This window comes from Rana temporaria, chromosome 4, assembly GCF_905171775.1.
Source record: "Rana temporaria chromosome 4, aRanTem1.1, whole genome shotgun sequence".
NCBI lineage: Eukaryota > Metazoa > Chordata > Amphibia > Anura > Ranidae > Rana > Rana temporaria.
This window is the reverse complement of record NC_053492.1, coordinates 102,620,677-102,643,639: the sequence shown is the minus strand read 5'-3', so window position 1 is coordinate 102,643,639 and position 22,963 is coordinate 102,620,677. Positions and strand designations below refer to the sequence as shown.

Sequence of the window (22,963 nt, the reverse complement as noted above, 5' to 3'; positions counted from 1 at the left end):
ATTTGCATAGTTTTTCTCTCACTTCCTGTTTGGCTATGGGGCAGGAAGTGAAGGCAAATCTCCCCAATTGGACACAGATAATACAAAATAAACTGACAGGGCCTATAACACTCCCTCACTCTATCCAAAATTAAAGAAAATAAAACTTGTTGATTATAGTTCTTGTCAGGGGCGGACTGACCATTGAGTCACTCGGGCACTGCCCAAGGGCCCCATGCCACTAGGGGGCCCCATCCGGGTTGCCAGGCTCAGTAAAACCAGGGACAGTATGTAAAAATCTGTGTTTTTTTTAGATCTGTCCCTGATATGTCCGAAAATGACATTCTTTTAATGTGAATATCCCAAGATTTTAGCTGCCCGCCTCTGCACTACCTCCTGGCGTGGTGGTCATCTGTAAGCCAGAGGGGCCCCATAATCTTCTATTGCCCAGGGGCCACATGAGTTGTCAGTCCGCCCCTGGTTCTAGTTTAAGCACAAATTTCATAGAGTTTTATTGAGAGCCCCAAAAAATATAACCATGCCAATAGGCCAGGATAGAGCGTTGCTAATATGTAGGAATGTGTGCGTTAGAGCACCCCACCCAATGTTAACTAAAAAATTATTAATTTGCAAATAAGTATTATCTGCTCATTTTTTGGGGATGTCTGCACCCCTGATAGTGACAACATTTGTGAGGTGTCTTCACCCTTTCTAATTCATTCACTTCCTGTCACATAGCCAAACAGGAAGTGAGGGTAAAACCTTACTAATATCTTTTCTTGGGGACACAGAGATCAAGCTAAATAGTTTCCCATTATGTAAATTGCACTCTAGCATTTTGCTGTGTACACCCCAAATTATTAGGGATCTTGGACTTTGGGGTCCATTGACTAAAGGCAAATCCACTTTGCACTACAAGTGCAAAGCAAGGAAGAAAGAAAACAAAACAACTTTGCTTCTACAGGATTGGATGTTAAAACCATCAGTGCTTCCTCTCTGATTTTCAGCAACTATGCTTGTACTGCAGAGTGGCTTTGCCTTTACTAAACCCCAAACTAAATAATCATTTGGGGCAGGGATCCTCAAACTACGGCCCTCCAGCTGTTTTAGAACTACACATCCCATGAGGCCTTGTAATGCACTGACATTCACAGACATGACTAGGCATGATGGGAATTGTAGTTCCTGAACAACTGGAGGGCCGTAGTTTGAAGACCCATGATTTGGGGTGTACACAGCAGTGCTGGAGTGCAATTTGCTTAATGGGGACACTAGTTAAGATTGACCTGTGTCCAAGAAAAGACACTGGTAGGGTTTTAACCTCACTTCCTGTTCAGCTGTGTGACAGGAAGTGAAGCCAATTTTAAGAAAAGGGACACAAAGCTCATCACAAAAATAAAAAAAACACAAAGCAGGGGTTCTAACACTCACTTGGCTTCCCTCAAACACCCACAATTTGAATAGGATTGCCTTGCGCTAGATTTAAGCACAGTGCTGTAAATCAGCACATCAAGCCTGTCCACCAATAGCAAACCCCCCCCACAGGCCATGTTTGCAGGTTTTCCTTCATCTTGCACATGTGCTTTAAAATACAGTCTGGACAGCAATTCTTGATAAGAGAAATCCCCAAAACATGTCCTGTCGGGGGTACTTGAGGGCTGAGGACCACTGCAGAATAAATAAAATACTTACCAGTTTTTGTCTTTAAAGTCAGGGAGAATAAACATGGCAAACATTTCATGATTACACACCAGGAAAGAAGCTTAGACAAAAATCACACATAATTTGTTAGGCCCAAACCTAGTTCAGCTGCAGCTGTCAACATATGTAGCATGAAAAAGTAACAAAAGACAAAAACTTAACAATTTTAAAGTAATTTTTATTGGTCAACAAAACAAGGAAAGCAAAAAAAGACAAACAAAAATACATTTCAAAATTCTAAATAACCATAGCTTTACACATTTTTCATAAAATAAGGCCACATAGACAAATACATCAAAGTGATCATCATTTAAAAATAAACCAAAACCATTGGCAAAAAGCAACAAACCACATTTGTGTTTAGCAACAGCATTTCTGCCTGCCAGCCTGCCCCTTCTGAGGGCAGCTGAGGACTGATCGATCCAAGCTTTTTATAACAGTGCTAGTAATGAAGCAATTGAAATCACATGAACAAATTGCAGTCTCTAGTTTGGGTGAGCTTGTAATTGGGCACACCTGCAATTAATCCAAACCACGCTCTATGAGCATCCAATGAGTGTTTTTCACCTTTTAAAAAGAAAGGATAATTTTTTTCTAAGTGTTTGAGCATGCTCAGTTCATCACACATGTAGGAACCAAGCTGCAATGGAATGAGAGCTTTTTTTTTTTTGTTTCCCCTGATCTGATGCTTTCCAGCCTGAAGGGGAGGTGTTAAAGACAGAAGTAAACACGCACATTTAATAATCTATTTGTGGGAAAAAAAAGGTTGCCAATTTTGTTTGGGAGCCACGTCGCACGACTGCGCAATTGTCAGTTAAAGCGACGCCGTGCCGAATCACAAAAACTTGCCCGGTCATTGACCAGAAATATGGTCCGGGCTCAAGTGGTTAAAAATTAACAAAACACAAAAGTGAGCCCAATTTTTGGGGATAATGTGAAAGATGATGTTACACTGAGTAAATAGATACCTTACATGTCACGCTTTACTATTGGAAACACTCCTGCAATGGGGCCAAAATGAATTCCGTGAATATCCCCATAGGCAACCTTTTTCTTTTTTTTCCAGGTTACCAGTTTATAGTTACAAAGAAGGTCTAGTGGTAAAAGTATTGCTCTCGCTCTAACGCACGCGTCAATACCTCACATGTGTGGTTTGAACGATGTTTATATATGTGGGCGGGACTTGCGTAAGTCCCGCCCACATATGTAAAAATTATTTTTACTTTTTGCTATAATAAATATCCCCAAAAATATATATTGAAAAAACTAAAAAACCCCTCAGTTTAGGCCGATACGTATTCTACATCTTTTTGGTTCCAAAAAATCGCAAATAGCGTTTAGTGTTTGGTTTTTGCAAAAGTTATAGCGTCTACAATTGTTTTTTTTTTGTTGTTTTAACTAGTTATTGGGGCGATCAACGATTTTTATCGGTACTGCGACATTATGGCGGACACATCGAACACTTTTTTGGAACCATTGGCATTTTTCTAGCGATCAGTGCTGTAAAAAATGCATTGCTTACTCAAAAAATGCCACTGGCAGGGAAGGGGTTAACACTAGGTGCGAGGGAGGGGTTAAATATGTTCCCTGGGTGTGTTCTAACTGTAGGGGGGGGGGGACTGACATGTGTAAATGACAGATCGCTGTTCATGAAGGGGAACTCCAGACCCCCGAAAAAAAAAATAAGGTGGGTTCCCTCCAGGTGCATACCAGGCTCTTAGGCTTGGTCTGGAACATAAGGGGTTAAACCCGCGCAAAAAAAAATTGCGTGGGGTCCCCCCCAAGATCCAAACCAAGCCATTATCCCAGGCACGCAGTCTGGTCAGATAGGAATGGGGGTGGGGACGAGCGAGCGCCCCCCTCCCTCCTGAGCCATACCAGACCACATGCCCTCAACATGGGGGAGTGGGGCACTGCCCCCCCACCCCAAAGCACTCTTGTCCCCATGTCGATAGGGACAAGAGCCTCTTCCCGACAACCCTGGCCGTTGGTTGTCGGGGTATGCGGGCGGAGGGCTTATCAGAATCTGAGAGACCCCTTTAATAAAGGGGTCCCCAGATTCCGGCCCCCCACCCTATGTGAATGAGTATGGGGGTACATTGTACCCCTACCCATTCACCTGGGGAAAAAAATGGAAAAAAATAATACACCACACATGAATAAATTAATTTATTAGTCAGCCGGGGGTCTTCTGCCGGGGCCCCCCACCACCACCCCATTAGGCCCCGGGCTTCGCCATCTTCTGCCGGAACCCCCTTCACCAGTGAGGCTCCTGCCTTTGGGGGAGGGTCCCGGGCTACTACGACGGTTTCTGCGGGGGGGGTGCACTGGCACCCCACCCCCGTCTTCAGCGACGTAATTCACCGGGACCCCCTTCACCAGGGAGGCTCCTGCCTTTGGGGGAGGGTCCCGGGCTTCCACGACGGTTTCTGCGGGGGGGGTGCACTGGCACCCCACCCCCGTCTTCAGCGACGTAATTCACCGGGACCCCCTTCACCAGGGAGGCTCCTGCCTTTGGGGGAGGGTCCCGGGCTTCCACGACGGTTTCTGCGGGGGGGGTGCACTGGCACGCCTCCCCCGTCTTCAGCGACGTAATTCACCGGGACCCCCTTCACCAGGGAGGCTCCTGCCTTTGGGGGAGGGTCCCGGGCTTCCACGACGGTTTCTGCGGGGGGGGTGCACTGGCACCCCACCCCCGTCTTCAGCGACGTAATTCACCGGGACCCCCTTCACCAGGGAGGCTCCTGCCTTTGGGGGAGGGTCCCGGGCTTCCACGACGGTTTCTGCGGGGGGGGGTGCACTGGCACCCCACCCCCGTCTTCAGCGACGTAATTCACCGGGACCCCCTTCACCAGGGAGGCTCCTGCCTTTGGGGGAGGGTCCCGGGCTTCCACGACGGTTTCTGCGGGGGGGGGTGCACTGGCACCCCACCCCCGTCTTCAGCGACGTAATTCACCGGGACCCCCTTCACCAGGGAGGCTCCTGCCTTTGGGGGAGGGTCCCGGGCTTGTACGGTGTCTTCCGCCGGAGGGCGCCACTCTCCGGGCTTCTGCGATGCCTTCCGCTTCTGCCTGTCTCCTCCGCGGAGCACAGGGCTTGTCTCCGCTGTCTTCTCCCTTCTCTTCCATTCGATGTTGACACGACGAGGTCCGGCGCTGGAATGCCGTCTGAGCAGTGGGCATGGACTTATATAGGGCAATGCCACCATGTGACCTCAACCCATGTGACATCACATTCCCATCATGCCCAGGGAATGTGATGTCACATGGGTTGAGGTCACATGGTGGCATTGCCCTATATAAGTCCATGCCCGCCGCTGACACGGCATGTCAGCGCGGAACCTCGTCGTGTCAACATCCAATGGAAGAGAAGGGAGAGGACAGCGCAGACAAGCCCTGTGCTCCCGGAGGAGACAGGCAGAAGAAGGAAGAGAGAAGAAAGAAGACGGAAGAAAGCCCTGGCTCCGCGGGGGAGCCAGGCAGAAGAGGGAGCAGAGAAAAGACCGGGGAGTTGGCGCACCCCCGGCAGAAGACCAGGAAGACCGGAACCCTGGCGGAAGGCACCGGAAAGACCGGGGGATAGGCGCCATCCCCCGGCAGAAGACCCCGAAGTCCGGATGCCCCTCCCTAATGAAAAAGAGCTTAAATGGGGTGGGGGCATCCGGCGGAAGGCTCCGGAGAGGACCGAGGGATGGCGCCCTCCCCCGGCAGAAATCACCGAAGCCCAGGGTCCCGGCAGAAGATCGGGAGAGAAGAAACCCCCCCTTCTAAGAGAGCTAAAGAAGAAAGGGGGGGCTCCGGAGCAGATTAATAAAATATTTTATTGTGTGGTGTTTTATTTTACTTTACATTTCCCCCATGTGAATGGGTAGAGGTACGATGTACCCCATACTCATTCACATAGGGTGGGGGGCCGGCATCTGGGGGCCCCCTTATTAAAGGGAGCTCGCAGATTCCGATTAGCCCCGCCCGCATACCCCGACAACCAATGGCAAGGGTTGTCGGGAAGAGGCTCTTGTCCCTATCGACATGGGGGCAAGAGTGCTGTGGGGTGGGGGGGCAGTGCCCCCCTCCCCCACAGCACACACTCCCCCATGTTGAGGGCATGCGGTCTGGTACGGCTCAGGAGGGGGGGGGGGCGCTCGCTCGTCCCCGCCCCCATTCCTGTCCGGGCCAGACTGCATGCTTGGGATGAGGGCTTGGTTTGGATCTGGGGGGGACCTTCAGGGCTGAAAACAGCTCGGAGATTCCCGTGCGCCGCGTCACGCAGCGCATTCACGGGTACGCCGCTTGGTATTTACCAAGATTTTCACGGCGTACTGACAAGGCGCACGGGAATCCCTGACTTTTCTCTCTGCGCATGCCCAGTATGCAAATGAACCTCCCGAGGTTCAGGCGCACTGTGCAAGCGTACGGGGATCTGTTTTCAAAAAACACTTTCCCTTTCAATTCGGCCCGCCAAACACTTCAAAACACATGTCACTTCACTTCCCCTGCATCCCCCCACCTCCCCCCCTAATAAACTCCCGCCCAAACCCCCGCAATTTACAGTTTAATGTGCCGTGCGCCAGGTCTGTACTGGTGCACAATGCACCCTCTCCTGGGCGCACGGAGCACATTAGTAACTAGGGAAATACACTGCACTAGCAGCGTATTTCTTTAGTAAATGGCAAAACGGCTGCTACTCCTGCTTTTACTCCATGAGTCATGGAGTAAAGGCTTGGTAAATCAGCCCCAATATGTTTGATTTAAAGAAAGGCATTAATAAGTATAATTTTCAAAGACAATAATTGTTTGGTGTTACAGTGATTGACCATAAATGAGCACTAAATGTACCAGGTACAATACAGCTAAAATACAGCTAAATTGCAAAGTATATACTTTGAAATAACAGAGTATGATATTTTAAAGACAGCAGCCATAATAGACTTGCTACACTTTATGCAAGCATTTGTACTTGCCAGCTGAGTTAAAAAAAAGATAAGTCATATGTGGTCTTCATTATGTCACATTCAAGAGCTAGAAATATTTCAGGACATTCAGTACACCGGCGGTCCCCAACCTTTTTAACCAGCTGCGTGTGCGAAAATTGTGCCAAGGCCCAGGGTTTGGGTTGGGGGCGAGCACGGAGGGTAAGCGATTTTTCACAGGCAATTTATCGGAGCAATAGCTGGTGTTGACACTTCAATCATTACGGTACCATGGTTGTTATGGTGTTAGGATGATTGAGGCGCATTATTTCTATTACTACTTTGTGATATAAAATGAAATAGTTCAACCCACCATAATGCAGAATCAGTGGGAGCCCTGAGTGTGTCACTTGCCATGTCATCTGCCATTATATGCAGCTTGTCACTTGTCACGCTGCCTGCCACCAGATGAGGAATGTCACTTGCCACGTCGCCTGCCACCAGATAAAAGTCACTTGCCATGTCCCCGCCACCAGATGAGGAATGCCACTTGCCACGCTGCCTGCCACCAGATGAATGCCACTTGCCACATTGCCCGCCACCAGATGAATGTCACTTGCCACGTTGCTTGCCACCAGATGAGGATTGCCACGATGCCTGCCACCAGATGTGGAATGTCACTTGCCATGCTGCCTGCCACCAGATGAATGCCACTTGCCACTTTGCTTGTCACCAGATGAGGATTACCACAATGCCTGCCGCCAGATAAGGGATGTCACTTGCCACGCTGCCTGCCACCAGATGAGGAATTCCACTTGCCACGCTGCCTGCCACCAGATGAATGCCACTTGCCATGCTGCCTGCCACCAGATAAATGCCACTTGCCACGCTGCCTGCCACCAGATGAATGCCACTTGCCACACTGCCTGCCACCAGATGAATACCACTTGCCACCGTGCCTGCAGTGGTCATTCTTGAGTAAGGGCAGGAGACTGGAGAGCGGTGATGCAGGGACGGTGGTGAGAGATGTAATCTCTCTGCTCCCCGCCGTACCTCCGACACCAGTGCTTTGAGGGCAGAAGAACTGTTATGCAGGGTGGACGCGGAGAGATGATGTCATATTTTTGCCCCGCCATACCTCCGACACCAGCGCTGTAAGGGCGGAAGAGCTGTTATGCGGGGCGGGCGCAGAGAAGCGGGTGGCTTTTCTCATCTGCATGCCTCTGATCCACCAGACTCTCTCATCTGCCTGCTCCTGTGATGCACCGGACTCCCTCACCCGCCCACCCATCTGCCTCTGATGCACTGAATTCTCTCACCTGCCCTGATCTCTCATGCCACCCGTAGCATACGCATCCGAGTAACATTTTCCAGAGCCATGAGCAAGAAAAACAGAACTGATTTGTTGGGCAGTGTCTTGAAACAAAAAATGTGTGTCCTAATTCATGGACTAAATGTTTACTTACCTCGTACACACGGTCGGACTTTTGACCATGCAAAAGTCTGCAATGAGTCCGTTGGAAGTCTGACGGAAAGATAGAGAACAGGTTTTCTTTCTAGCATCCGTCGGACTTCCGACCCAAAAAGTCTGACGGAGGCTACACACGGCTGGACTTTCCAAGAAAAAAGGCCGTCTGACTTTTTTCTCGGAAAGTCCGACAGTGTGTACGAGGCATTATTAGTAATTTTGGACAGGCCTCAAATTCTTACGGACTGATTGTATCCATAAATAAAAAATGGTGTCTTTTTGTTTTAAATTTAAAAGAAGAGCACATGGATTTTCAGCACACTGTGTGAGCCTTTTTTTTTTAGATAGGCCACTATGTATATACAGTATATATTTTTTAGGAGACTGAAAATGGAAAAATTTTACGCACATGTATTACAGTTCTAAACCTTAGGCTACAATATCCAAGAGAGGGAGGACAAACACATTGCATGTAGAATTACAAACTTTTTTTGAGAGACTAAAGAGGAAAAAAGAGTTTCACTGCTTTTATGGTCAGGCTGCAGATTCTGAGTGACTGAGGCAGCATATTGTATCTGTAATTTAAACATTAGTGTTGTTTTGTGCTATATTGAAGATATAAAACATGAAGCAGTTTGCACCAAGCCTTTATTGGATAGGCCACAATTTCTGAGGGAGAGGGCAAGTATATTACATCAGGAAAAAAAGAATGTGTCATTTTCTAGACTAAAAATGGGAAAAGGTTAGAGATTTGCACCACAGATATCAATCCTGTATAAGCAGGCTGCAATCTCTGAGCGGTTGTGTGTGTACCAAAAAAAAGTATGTTCTTTTTGTGTACAATTGAAAAATAAACATTGAACAATTGGGCCATACTTTTCAAGTCTTCATTGGAATAGGCCAGAATTTGGGGAGAGTGTAAGCAGAATAAAAAAATTGCCACCTTTTTTTACAGACAAAATAAAGAAAAATGAACAGGTTTGCTGCTAAGCTTGTGTTCCTTCACTGGCAAACTGCTTTTTCTGATGGAGAGATCAAGTAAATGCAGCTAGAAATAAGCAATTGTTTTCCAAGAATGATCTAAGCCAGTGCATGTTAACAGAGTAAAACACAAGAAGTAGATTGCATCTTCTTAAAAAAGAGGATATATTTATTCCTCAACAAAAAAGGAGAAACAATATAAAGGTTTGCAACACTCCTTATGGACAAGCAGATATTGTTGAGGGAGTAAGCAGGCTGCTTGCAGCTCATAAAAAAATTATTGTTTTTTTTTTAAAATAAAACAAAAATGTAGGTGATTTCACATACAGCTGTAACGCCTGTTTGGATAAGACCTTTATTTTTGAGAGATAGAGCAGGCAGATTTCTTCAATAAATATACAATTAGACAGATTCTTTGCATAGACATAATATAAATATTGTACAGATTTGCTGCAAAAGATATATGTTTAAGACACCACATGTAATTTGTATAGATTTGCTTAACAGAAACGTATCTGTTTCCATGGGATACGACTTGGAAGGCATGGAATATTCTATTCATGAATACCAAATGAAAATATATTATTTGCAAAAGCATTTTATAAAGTATATTTAAATATTTGCTGAACCAAATCATTTTATTTAGGATATGATGTGGTTTTGGAGGCAGCGAGTGAGAATATTTTGCGTGTCCAGAGACACTGGGGTTGATTTACTAAAACGGGAGAGTGCAAAATTTGGTGCAGCTGTGCATGGTAGCCAATTTGTTTCTAACTGTTGAGGCCTCACAGGGATGGTGTCAGGATATAGCAGGCCTTGAGACACCAGGAAGTTCTCCTCTTCCTCATTCTGTGTGCCTCCAGTTCCCTGTCTACAGTTTATACAGTGTCTGCTCAAGTAGGAAGACCAGAGGAATTTTTACTCTGATACCTGTATTGTTACATCTCAAACAATGGCCCGGATTCAGATACATTGGTGTATCTATCGGCGGGCGTAACGTATCTCAGATATGTTAAATTAGGGCGCAAGTTCCGTATTCTGAAAGAACTTGCGCCCTAAGTTACGGCGGCGTAACGTATGTGGTCTGGCGTAAGCCCGCCTAATTGAAATGTGGATGATTTGGGCGTGTTTTATCTAAATTTAGTGTGACCCCACGTATTTGACATTTTTTATGAACGGCGCATGCACAGCTGTGCATGGTAGCCAATTTGTTTTTAACTTCAGCTTGTTCAGTTAAGATTTGACAAAAAAAACAGGTAACTGATTGGTTTCTATGCAGGACTGCACCAGATTTTGCACTCTCAAGTTTTAGTAAATCAGCCCCTTTGTGTAAACATTGTACACATCTGAGGCACGTAATCTCATCTTGTTTATCCACCACAAGTTATCGGAGAGGGAGAAACCCAGGTCCTTGTGGTCATTGAGGATGGCATTGTCTTCAGCTACCTCCCCCTCAGCCACTTATAACTACCGGGGTTTTTGAGGGATGAAACCCACCCCTGGAAGTCTGTCATATGTCTTTCTCCTCCTCCTAAATGCTGCAATGGAAAGTATACTCCTCCTCATTCTCTTCCTGTTGAGGCCTCACAGGGATGGTGTCAGGATATAGCAGGCCTTGAGACACCAGGAAGTTCTCCTCTTCCTCATTCTGTGTGCCTCCAGTTCCCTGTCTACAGTTTATACAGTGTCTGCTCAAGTAGGAAGACCAGAGGAATTTTTACTCTGATACCTGTATTGTTACATCTCAAACAATGGCCCGGATTCAGATACATTGGTATATCTATCGGCGGGCGTAACATATCTCAGATTCATTACACCGCCGTAAATTAGGGCGCAAGTTCCGTATTCAGAAAGAACTTGCGCCCTAAGTTACGGCGGCGTAACGTATGTGGTCTGGCGTAAGCCCGCCTAATTGAAATGTGGATGATGTGGGCGTGTTTTATTAAAATTTAGTGTGACCCCACGTATTTGATGTTTTTTATGAACGGCGCATGCGCCGTTCGTGAAAGAATCCCTGTGCGCATGCTCAAAATTACGCCGCAAATCGTCAATGCTTTAGACGTGAACTTAACTTACGTACAGCCCTATTCGCGAACGACTTACGCAAATGACGTAAAACTTTCAAAACTCAACGCGGGAACGACGTCCATACTTAACATAGGATACCCCTCATATAGCAGGGGTAACTTTACGCCGGAAAAAGCCTAATGTAAACGACGTAAAAAAATGCGCCGGGCGGACGTACGTTTCTGAATCGTCGTATATACCTAATTTGCATATTCCTTGCGTAAATATACTGAAGCGCCACCTAGCGGCCAGCGTAAATATGCAGCCTAAGACACTTACACCGGTCGGATCTTAGGGAAATCTATGCGTAACTAATTCTATGAATCAGTCGCATAGATACGACCCCGCAACTCAGAGTTACGACGGCATATCAGGAGATACGCCGTCGTAACTGCTCTCTGAATCCAGGCCAATGACAATACAGCGCGTGCATAAACTTTCCTTTCCGATAAGCAGACAGCAGGTTGGTTCCACTGTCATACATGACTTTTCCTGGCACAAGGTGGCATGGGGTTAACCACCTCTGGACCTGCCCCTGCAGAGGTGAGAGATTATTTGTCCCAGTGTGGTTGCTGACCTTAAGGTATACCAGCCACTAACACTGCATTGTATCATTTTGCCTGAGCCAAGGCTCCAGCATTACAAGAAAAATTGTTAACCCCCACTCTTTAGTTTTTTGTCCCATCCTCAAAAATGGTGATGTGGTACTGCTCTTAGCAAATGTGTTTGGTACATTTACTTATATCAGCAGCTTTCAGTTCAATTTATTACTTTCTGCATTTATTGTTTCATGATACAAGGCCAAGCAAGAATAACCTGCCGAGGGTATGAGATAATCAGTTTCTTACTACCATTCATTATAAAAAATGATTGGATCAGTCACCCTACCTACTTGGTTGGTTATTTTTCTGTACATTGGGTCTATTCCCCAATGTGGTGCATCCATTTTCACTGCTTCATTCCCTGTATTACTTTGGGCCGTTCTCATTTTGCTTTGTTACGAAGCTTGACTTTGTGACTTCATGCTCTATTCGCTAGGATAAACACAAGTGCGTAGTTTTGCTCTCCCCCAGAGCCAGGTCTCTGCAGATTCTTTTATGCTCGGAGTTCATGCATTGTATATTTTCATGATACCATCAATGTACTGTGCGCAGAGCCTGATGGTAATGATTCCTTAGTGAGATGGAGAATAAGTGACAAGAGTGTCAGGGTCTGAGGAGAACATTGTGTGCCATCCAAAAATCAACATATCATGATGTTGCTTAGATTTCAAGGAGACTTTTCTATTATAAAAGAAAAAAAAACTAAATGTGATGTTTGTTTGTGCAGCACTAATGCTGTGCAAACAAATACCGTAGATGCAGGGTTTCTGAAATCTTGATTAATGTACCCCAAGGGTTACTTACTTCAGATTCAGAGACCCCTCCCCAACAATTAGGCTAATAAGCAAATCTTATATAAATCCACATGACTTCACTGTTTTAGCTATTTTAAAAGCATAGGTGATGATTTGGAAAGCATATACATTTTCATAAAACTACAAAATATTAAGACATTTCAAGACATACACGGTCACTGTTGCTGTAATGGAATATTTATTAAAATATAATGAAGAAATATTGTCTTAAAGCTGAACTCTATGCATACATCATAGACACAAATGAATGTAGCTCTGTAATCATTAATATATAATTAAATATATTATTATTTACACAATGAAGGCGAGTACATACCCAATATCGACCTGTTATGAGCCTTTTATAGTCTCTGCAAAGCTGTAATGTGGAAGTAAAAAACAGGAGCCAAGAACAGTCTGGGCTCAGAGGAAGTAGGTTCACTGTTGCAGAAAAGGGGCATATTGTGGCAGAAGGGAAGTACTAGAGGGAAGAACTCAGATTTGAAAGTAAATATTGCAAAAAATGTTGCTTTTTAATTTAAACTATATCTTTGCTTTTGGCTGTTCTCTTTTAAGGCTTTAACTTGAATTACTCACTGTGCTTGATATTATTTGGCCAGTTGCTACCTGTTATTGCCTGTTGACACTGCCACCAAATCCATTATTATTATTTTTCACTTCTTTGAGGAGGAGACAACATTGTTCATGAAATTACACAGCAGCATTGTCATCCTGTGGACAAGTTAAATGGACATTTAGCTTTAAGGTGACTTTAAGTAAGTGGCCCCGAACCTGGTCTTTTGGGGTCCCTCGGCGGCTGTCTCGGCTCCTCCCTGTAAGAACTAACCCGCTTCATGGGATCTCTCTCCCATGAGGGTTAGTTCTTGCAGGCGTACTCCTGTGATACAGCCGGCGGCTATAGCCTCTCACTGTACCACTTGGCCCCCTGCGACCGGCGTGCGGCGTCATTGGATGTGATTGACCGCAGCGCGAGCCAACGGCTGTGCTGCTATCAATCCATCCTCTCTAGCCAATCAACGGCCAGACTGAGCAGAGAAGAGAACATTGGGGGCGAGCGCAGCAGGTGAGTTAAACGGGGGGGGGCTGGGTGGCCCGTAACTGTCAGATGTTTTTTCACCTTTATGCATAGGATGCATTAAGGTGAAAAAACATGAACCTTTACAACCCCTTTAAAGTAGGGTGACCAGACATCCCCAGTTTCAGGGGACAGTCCTCTGATTGAGGACACTGTCCCTGGAAAAAGTCTGTCCCGTTTTGTCCCCAGATTGGATTTGAACAGGGACTGGGGCAATTTCATAGACAGTCAGTGCTCCTACTAGCTTAGGGGGGTGGATTTTTTCAATTATCTGTCCCCCTTTCTGATGATCATGTGTTGGTCAGAGCGGAGGGAATATTTCTTCAGCTTCGGGTGCATGCCCATTCCGCACCGCTCGTATGTTCTTCTGCCTTGGCTCAAGGCCCGGCCAGCCGACTGCCTGCTTATCTCCTTGCCTTCCCTGGTGAACTTCCTCCACTCCCCACCCAGTAGTAGCCGGGCCCGGAGAGTAAGACTTGACAGGCTGTGAGGCGGGTGGCCGCGACGGTCAGAGAGTCGCTGATTGCCGCCATTACTAGTAAAAAAAAAATGTCCCCGGATTTAAAAAAAAAATCTGGTCACCTTACTTTAAAGCTCAATTCTAGGTATGGTTTGTATTGTATAGCTACATTGGTCCAGCTTGGATCAATGCAATTATACATATTCCAAAGCTATGGGATCCCTCTGGAAGTTGGAAATAACTGTAATTGTCACTGCTACTACAGTAATTGTCTGGTCTTCCAGGACCTGTGAAACGTGACTGCCCAGCTGCAAAGTAACTGCACTGGCCTCATTTAGAGAGCTTATAATTTTCTCAATTAATGCAAAGTGCTTCTAAATGATCAACGTGGAGATCGTGACATCAGCACCGCCATCTCACCACCTTGTCCATTTAGAAAACGCTTTGTATTGAGAAAAATGTGAAGCATTCTCTGTTTAGGGGCCGTACCAAGAGAACAACATCCTGTGGTTATTGTGCAGCAGGGTAGCATGGGACCCAAAAGACTGTGGAGTTTATTGCAGTAGCAGTGACTACTACAGTGATTTCCAGCTTCTACAGGTATGAAATATGCATACTTTCATGTTCCAAGCTGGACCAATGCACCTACAGTATGCAATAGAAACAATTCCTTCAATTTACCTTTAAGCAGTTGTATCAGCATTTTTTATTTTTTTTTGGAGAAAGACATATGCCATAGCAACAAAGAATAACCATTGTAAGTACCCCCCACCAGTGTAATATGGTTTGTTCAAACTACAGATTCTCACAATTGCTGGACAGCTTGGCCTGTTTTAGGAAATGAAAACCATGCATCAGGAGTTCCGGGTGAAAAAATGTGTGTTAATGCTATTGTCGGATTGTATCATATGTATTTTTTTTTAACCATAGTTCCAATTGTAGTTTGAAAGAAACAGGCTCTGATATCAGAGCATTAATAAAAATAAGTATATCCAGATTTACTCCCGTATAGAAAAGAGTCAGATGCTGGCAGATGTTTTGCTGTGAATGGTTTGCTTCTTTAGTTTAATTCAAAAACAGTGGCACTAGTACCAATTAAAGTAATTTAACTTTTCTTTTTGTCTTTTACTAATGTGTCATATAAATAATAATGTGTGCTGGTGCCTTATAATGTCATGCCATCATCCCTTATTTGCATATACAAAGAGCTAAACATCTTTTTTCATGTGACATTAAATGAAGTATAACATTTGCATACAAATATTTATTGAGCAAAATATGAAAATCTTTCACTTAAGAACATTTTTAAAATAGCAAGCTGATTTATAAATACTACCGTGTATTAGCATACAGTCAACATATTATTCATTAAATAATATACAAATTTCGCTCTTCCAAGTTTTTTACAAAACATAATAATGGGTACATCCTTTTGCTCACCGCGTTTCATGACAATAATCTTACTTCTTCTGGAGCAGATGCCCATTGTAAAATCTGCAAACTAAAGAACAGCTTCATAGAATATGTTCAAACAATCCCTCAAAACAGGGGGAAGGGTGGAGATGATGTGATATTTATATATATATATATATATAGATGTCCATTAATAGAACAATACTTACAAATCAGCTATAAAGCAATCTAAGATAACACCTCCAAATAGAAAACACCGCTAGGTGTCTGGCTTGGAAGTTGTGGGGGGAACACATGGCACCCCAGTGGGATAACTGAGGAGCAGTTATCCCATGAAATTGTATACATGGGATTGGAAAGCCTATTCAAAAACAGGTGCCTACTAAACATAGACAAAGTGACTAGAAAGTGCAACCCACAGTAAAAAGGAGAGAGAGAGAGTGTCAGGCCTCGTACACACGGCCGAGGAACTCGACGTGCCAAACACATCGAATTCCTCGGCCAGTTCAGTCCTGGAGCCGCCGAGGACCTCGGCGGGCCGAGTTCTCCCATAGAACAACGAGGAAATAGAGAACATGTTCTCTATTTCCTCGCCGAGGTCCTCGTCGGCTTCCTCGGCCGAAAGTGTACACACGGCCGGGTTTCTCGGCAGAATTCAGCCAGAAACTCGGTCGGAAGCTGAATTCTGCCGAGGAAACTGGTCGTGTGTACGGGGCCTCAGAATGTGTGCTCCTAGTAAAAATGGTGTCCATGTGCATCAGCAAATGGAATTACTTGCTAAAAATAATTATGTTATATTATATTATATTATAGCTACCCAAAAAAAAGAAAGAGCTAGAAGAGCCCTATCTGAGTTTTTCTTCGGAAATCCCGATGAATTCCATCAGAGTTTAGATATAGAACATGTTCTATATTTTTCTGATGAAATTACGTCGGAATTCCGATGTGATTTGGCCGGGCAAAAGCCTGATCGGGTGTACGCGGCATTACAAACCAGCAGACACCTTGAGTAAACCACCACATATAAAATATAAAGCAAGAGTCAGAAATTAACAGAAAAAACACAATATGTATGCTATCACAGGTTGGGTGTGAAGCAAGAATAAGGAATATGCATAAAAGAGTAGTTACAATCATCCCAGACATGACTCCAGGTCCCACAGGATGGGGAATAGAAAAACCTCCCTCTATTTGCCCCTTAAAGGGGAGTTCCAGGCTTTTTTACTGTTTATTAAAAATCAGCAGCTACAAAAAGTGTAGCTGCTGGCTTTTAATAAACAGACACTCACCTGCTCTATGGTCCAGCAACGTATTCATTCTAAGTGTGGGCACCCAGCCGTGACAGCTTTCGGCTTCACGGATGGGCACTCACTGCCCTTTGTGCGAGCGGTGCTGCGCACTGTGATTGGTCAGGTGATCGCCTGGGACCTGTCACGTGTCCTAGGCGATCGCCTACAGGGAGGTGCCGCTGTAGGCGATATGACATATCACCTAGGCGGTCCCTGGACAAAAGGAGGAAGTGGGACAGGAAGTCCCACTCCTCCTGAAGCCCCCACTCCCCCTCAAAAAAAATTACATGTCAAATGTGGCATGTAAGGGGGCAAGGAGTGGATTAAGTGTAAGTTCCACTTTTGGGTGGAACTCCGCTTTAATATATTCCATATTATTATGCAAATGTTGTACCTCATTTAAAGTCCCATGAAAAGTGTTTTTCATTTTTTTTACTAATGTGCCTATGGCTGTATCCTTCGTTATCCTAATTTTCCTTAATAATTTATGCAATTTTCTAAAACATGCATCCATAACTTTTTGTTCATTGGTAAAGATGATCCTACCTTTTCTCGGTTCATGCATCCCTGGCCATGCTATCTCTACCTGTCTTTAATATGTAAAACATGCTTTTAAGACCCATAATGCATTTCTATAAAAACTCAGGTGTATTCAAGCCATAAAGGGAATAAAAATGAGGTTACTTGGCTTACAGACGACAAACACATTGAGCCTGAAATCTTTAAACTTGTAAAATCTTTTTGATGTGCGAGTTGGTTATCCCCAATAACTGAGAACAATGTAAATCTTCTATCTTCTAGAAACATGATGGCCAGTTCACAGTGATACAGTTAGTAGGAATGCTGAGAGGCATAGCTTCTGGAATGAAATATTTATCAGATATGAACTACGTCCACAGAGACCTGGCTGCCAGAAACATATTAGTCAACAGCAACTTGGTCTGCAAAGTCTCAGATTTTGGTCTTTCCAGAGTCCTCGAGGATGATCCTGAAGCAGCGTATACCACAAGGGTAAGTTATACAAAAAATGCATTACCATACTATTAAATCAGATAGGTTCGCAAATAATTGATAAATTCTAACATCATCTCCAGATTATGCTTTAACTATACTGTTCCATTATTATTGTTATCCCATTAAATAAATTACAAAGCATTCTGGATAATGAAATATCTATGCAAATCAGCCTCTGTTATAAACGACTTGGAATAGGTCTCAAACTGTCACACACACACACATAAAGACCAGGACAAAATGTTGAGGGAAGACAGAAAACCTTGACCTGTTTCTGAATTGCGATCGACATAACTGGGCCCCCCCCCCCCAAAAAAAAAAAAAAAAAACAATAAATAAATAGGAAAAAATAATAACATGCAAATACCATAAAAGTGGTTCTCTGGTATCTGTTTGGAAGGCCAAAAGCCAAAGGGTCAAAAGAAGCTTGCCACTGAGCTCCATATTGCAAACATCTTGTGAGAGGCTGAAAAATGTAGAAAAATGTTGGAAATGCATCGCACAAGCATGCAAATGGTTATGTAGAGAAACATTGGTGTTCCTGTTTATGTACAGAAACACTGGCAGCTGTTATTGCCAGCTGCAGCTCCCAGGGTGGCGCACTAGTGCATTTTTCAGACTCTCACCATTCCTGTACATGAGGCCTTAGGGTTAAAGGGGTTGTAAAGGTTCGTGTTTTTTCACCTTAATGCATCCTATGCATTAAGGTAAAAAAACACCTCGCTGTCATGGTACCCCCCGTTTTACTTACTTGAGCCCATTCATCTGCTGTGTGTGTTCCCCGGCGTCCTCTTCTTCATGGAGTCTGGCCGTTGATTGGATAGATTGATAGTAGCGCAGCCATTGGCTCCCGCTGCTGTCAATCACATCCAATGATGGGGCCTCTGGGGGACGGGACAGAGTCATACATTTGGCGTCTTTGGACGCCAACTGTATGACACGGGAGCACGCCCGCAAGCTAATCCCCTCAGGAAAAAGCTTCCCCGAGGGGGTTAGGTTTAGCGGGGAGGAGCCGAGACAGCCGCCCTGGGACCCCAGAACAGCAGGATCAGGGTCACAATGTGCAAAACAAACTTCACAGTGGAGTTAAGTATGACATGTTTGTTATTTAAAAAAAAATCAAACCTTTACAACCCATTTAACCTGTTGTTTTCATTACTCTATAATTTATCATTCAATTTACAGTTCCTTTCTTTATTCCATTTTTATACTTAAAAACAGTATACTAATTGGTGTAAACAAAAACCCTTTAATGCAACTGCTTCAAAAAATGTCACCAACTCAAAATACGCTTGTAGCAAAGATTACTTTAATCACTGTAGCACTTATAGCACCAATACATCTAATACATGTATAGAAAAACGTGAGCGATAAATATATGATGCATATGATTTATGCTTTTCTATAGGCACATACCATTAACTGATTGTTTTATTTATGTTTAGCACTACAGTATTAAAACATATATAATAATAATAGAAATTCACCACGAGGGGGAATTTACTAAAACTGATGCACTCAGATTCTGGTGCAGCTGTGCAGAAACCAATCAGCTTCCAAGCTTTTTTTGTCAAAGCTGAAGTTAGAAGATGATTGGCTACCATGCACAGCTGTGTCAGGGTCTGAATGCACTAGTGTTAGTAAATCTCCCATCATGTGTAAAATTGTAAGCCATTGAGTCATGTAGCAAAGTCACTTTTGCCCCTGCCCTCCCCCCCCCCCCCCCCCCCCATACGCTTCAGAAATCTGTATCATTCTGAAATGTAGCTACAGATAGATAATTCCAGCATAAGGTGCTACATGATATTTTCATTATACCTAACGTGTTTCCTAAGTTCTTTCCCTAAATAAGTCATAAGTATTTAGAGCAGTATGTGCTGGTAGTCACATTTCCTCCCTGGGCTATAGTTATGCCTTTGCTTCCTTCCTGAATGGTGCTCATTTATATAGTATACACTGTATTTCAGATACGGATCCTCTTTGTTTGTAGAAACATACTGCTAAACTGTATTTCTGTGTAAAATAGTTACATAAAGCAACATGTTAATATGTAAGAAAAAAACACAACGGTTAAGATTTTTTTCCCTGTCTGTGAACATTGCTCCCTTATATTATTCCATAGGTTTGCTGTTTTGAAGCAGCACCCATTATTCAATAGCAGATATTCCGGTTCTGCCCAGAGAATATTGGGTTTCAAATATTGGCTGTTCGAAGTACAAAAAAAATAAATAAAATAAACTGTATTAGTTGAGTACTTTTTTTTTTTTTTTTATTAGATTTGAATTTAGCCACTGTTAGCAATCTGTATTACATTTCCTATTGTTTGTTATTCTAATTATGTTCTGGTGCACTGGTTTGTTGTATTCTGTACCCAGTTCCCTGACTGTATTATACTGTGGAATGTACTGGAGATAAGAAATTATTGTAGGAACAAGTGATAGGTATCTTGTTATGTGGTTATTTGTTTATGTATTATATTGATGGTTCTTGTTCTTTTCCATAAGGGAGGTAAAATCCCCATCCGATGGACAGCCCCAGAAGCCATTGCCTACAGGAAATTTACATCAGCGAGTGATGTATGGAGCTATGGTATTGTGATGTGGGAGGTGATATCGTATGGAGAAAGACCTTACTGGGAAATGTCTAACCAAGATGTGAGTTGTGAAATTAAATATACTATATTACTATTTTTTAATTGAGGAAAAAAATAGAAAAAGCAACTCTCATTTTTTTTAGTGACTCTCAATCTGTTTTGCTATATTGCTTATATCTACTGCACTCGTCAAGAACTGGAATACAACTACTACATGCAGCAATTTGTGATCACATTGCAAGATACACTGTAGTTATTATTTCTGACAATATACAGCAATCTAGATGAACTTCTGGTGTGACAAGTAAACTTGTGCCATCTTCATATATTTTTTTAAATATAAAGTTAAGATGGTAGACTGATAGGGGTTACAGTAGGTGTTACATAACTCCAAATCGACTTACCTTTACCTTAGTAGACCAATAGACAAACTCTGTTCCTGCTCTATCTTTTAATATTGTTTAAGAAACTTGAAAATAGGCTTTAAAGTTAACCCATGATTTGCCCATTAACCATAACCTACTTACGGTATATTTGCTGATTCCTATTCTCCTTCAAATAAACAAGAAGTGACTTTACACATGACACGTGTGGGTTTTAACTGATGACAGGATCATTCATCTAAGTCACCCATAGACTGACTCTGTGATATTATCTACATCCACAATAAGGAATATCAAATAAAGAATTAGCACATATAAAACAACCTGGTATTAATAAATAACTCTGCTTATGTAATTATTAGCTTTATTGTTAATTTGGAATGGTTCATTTTTTCTTCTATATGAAAGAATGAGCAGCTTTGATATTTATGTTTCACGTCAAGTGGTTTCCTATTTATATTTTACAATTACATACAGTGAATATCTGTAATCAGTATAGAAAAAGGTTTATATTCATCAGCACAATTACTAATCACTTCAAAGATTTGCACCCTTTCATGAAAATGAACATGAAAGAGCATTATCCCCTCTATTTAAAGCCTTCTGTATACTAGGAGAAATGAATGAGCCTGGCTGAACAATAATGGATTTGGTATTTTTTTCTAGGTAATTAAAGCAATAGATGAAGGGTACCGCCTGCCCCCTCCTATGGACTGTCCTGTAGTGCTTCATCAGCTCATGCTGGACTGCTGGCAGAAGTGTAGAAGTGACCGGCCTAAATTTGGTCAAATTGTAAACATTCTGGACAAATTCATACGCAACCCAAGCAGCCTGACCGAGCTATCCAACAGCTCCACATGGTAAGATTTAAATACTGTTCACTATACTGCTACTATACACTGTTGTTAATGTAGATTGCAAGTTTATACTGCAGAGAAGTATATATACACAATCGACATGTGCGTTCCCGTTCGTAACAAATAGATTTTCGTACGAATTTGTTAGTATTCGTACATTTAGATTAATTCGAACATCCGAAAAGCTGAAAGAACCAAAATACGAAAATTACGGAATTACGAATAAGCAAAATAACGAACAAGCGAAAATACGAACGTATGATTGGACAGTCTTACTAAAATACAAAACACAGAAAAAGCAAAAAAACGAAAATGACATCTATAACGAACGATTTGCATTCCGTATTTTAAATCCTTTGTCTGTTCGTATTTCCATTCGTATGTTCGTATTTTCATTTGTGTGTTTTGTAAATTAGTTTCTTTGTCTGTTCGGAAATTTGTGTACTTGCATCGTTCTTTCGAATGGGCACTGGGCAGTGTAGTTAGTGAGTGATGTATCTTACTTAATATCTTAGCCAATCAGCTTATCTCTTTGTGCTGAGTCACATTGTACAGTGTAAAGCCTCGTACACACGATCGGACTTCAAACAAACTTTTCCGTGGATTTTTGACTGAAGGGAGTTGGCCAGACTTTTGAAACCGAAAAAGTTTGTCCGATAGAGCGTACACACGGTCGGATTTTTTGGAAAACGCTCATTTTGACGTTTGTTGGCAAAAAGTCAGACCGTGTGTACGGGGCTTAAGAGAAAGTATATCTTAATATGGATTAGCCGCGTGTTGCTATGTATTTACGAAAGTACAAAATTACGAATCCATTAAATGAAAATTAATATCTAACAAAATTACGAATTTCGAATCAACGAAAATAAATTAGACAGAATTACGAATCATTCAGTATAAACGAAAATAAAACTGTTACGAAAATACGAACGGGTCCCAATAGGAAAACTTGCATCTTACGAAATACGAACGGGTCCGAATAGGAAAACTTGAGTCTTACAAAATTACGAATCTTTACGAATCTACGGAACGAGACGAAACAGAAAAAAAAAAATACGAAAATTTTTGTTGTGCACATGTCTGATACACAATGCAAAAATAAAATCCCTAGTGGGACATTCTGATTTTGTACACCTAGTTATCTGATCACATTGTGCAAAACTAAGCAGACAATACCATTTATGAATAATAGAACTGCTATTTAGGTGATATATTTTAAACAACTTCTGTCACTTTGAATGCCACACAGCATTTTTTCTTAAAGTTTATCTGTGCCCAGACTATGGACATTTACACTAGGTTCACACCTGTGTGGCTGCATGGGCCGTGGTTTGTGCGGGCAGGAGGGCCCATTGAT

General features: G+C 43.1%; 1 protein-coding gene across 1 annotated transcript in view; it reads left to right on the top strand.

Annotated features, from left to right (window-relative positions):
- Positions 1–22,963, top strand: part of LOC120936397 (ephrin type-A receptor 3-like) — a gene marked incomplete in the record, with an annotated part of 325,284 nt that overhangs the window by 296,613 nt on the left and 5,708 nt on the right. The window contains 3 exon segments of the mRNA XM_040348687.1: positions 17,561–17,770; positions 20,278–20,427; positions 21,416–21,609. Coding sequence (XP_040204621.1) covers positions 17,561–17,770; positions 20,278–20,427; positions 21,416–21,609 — 554 coding nt within the window.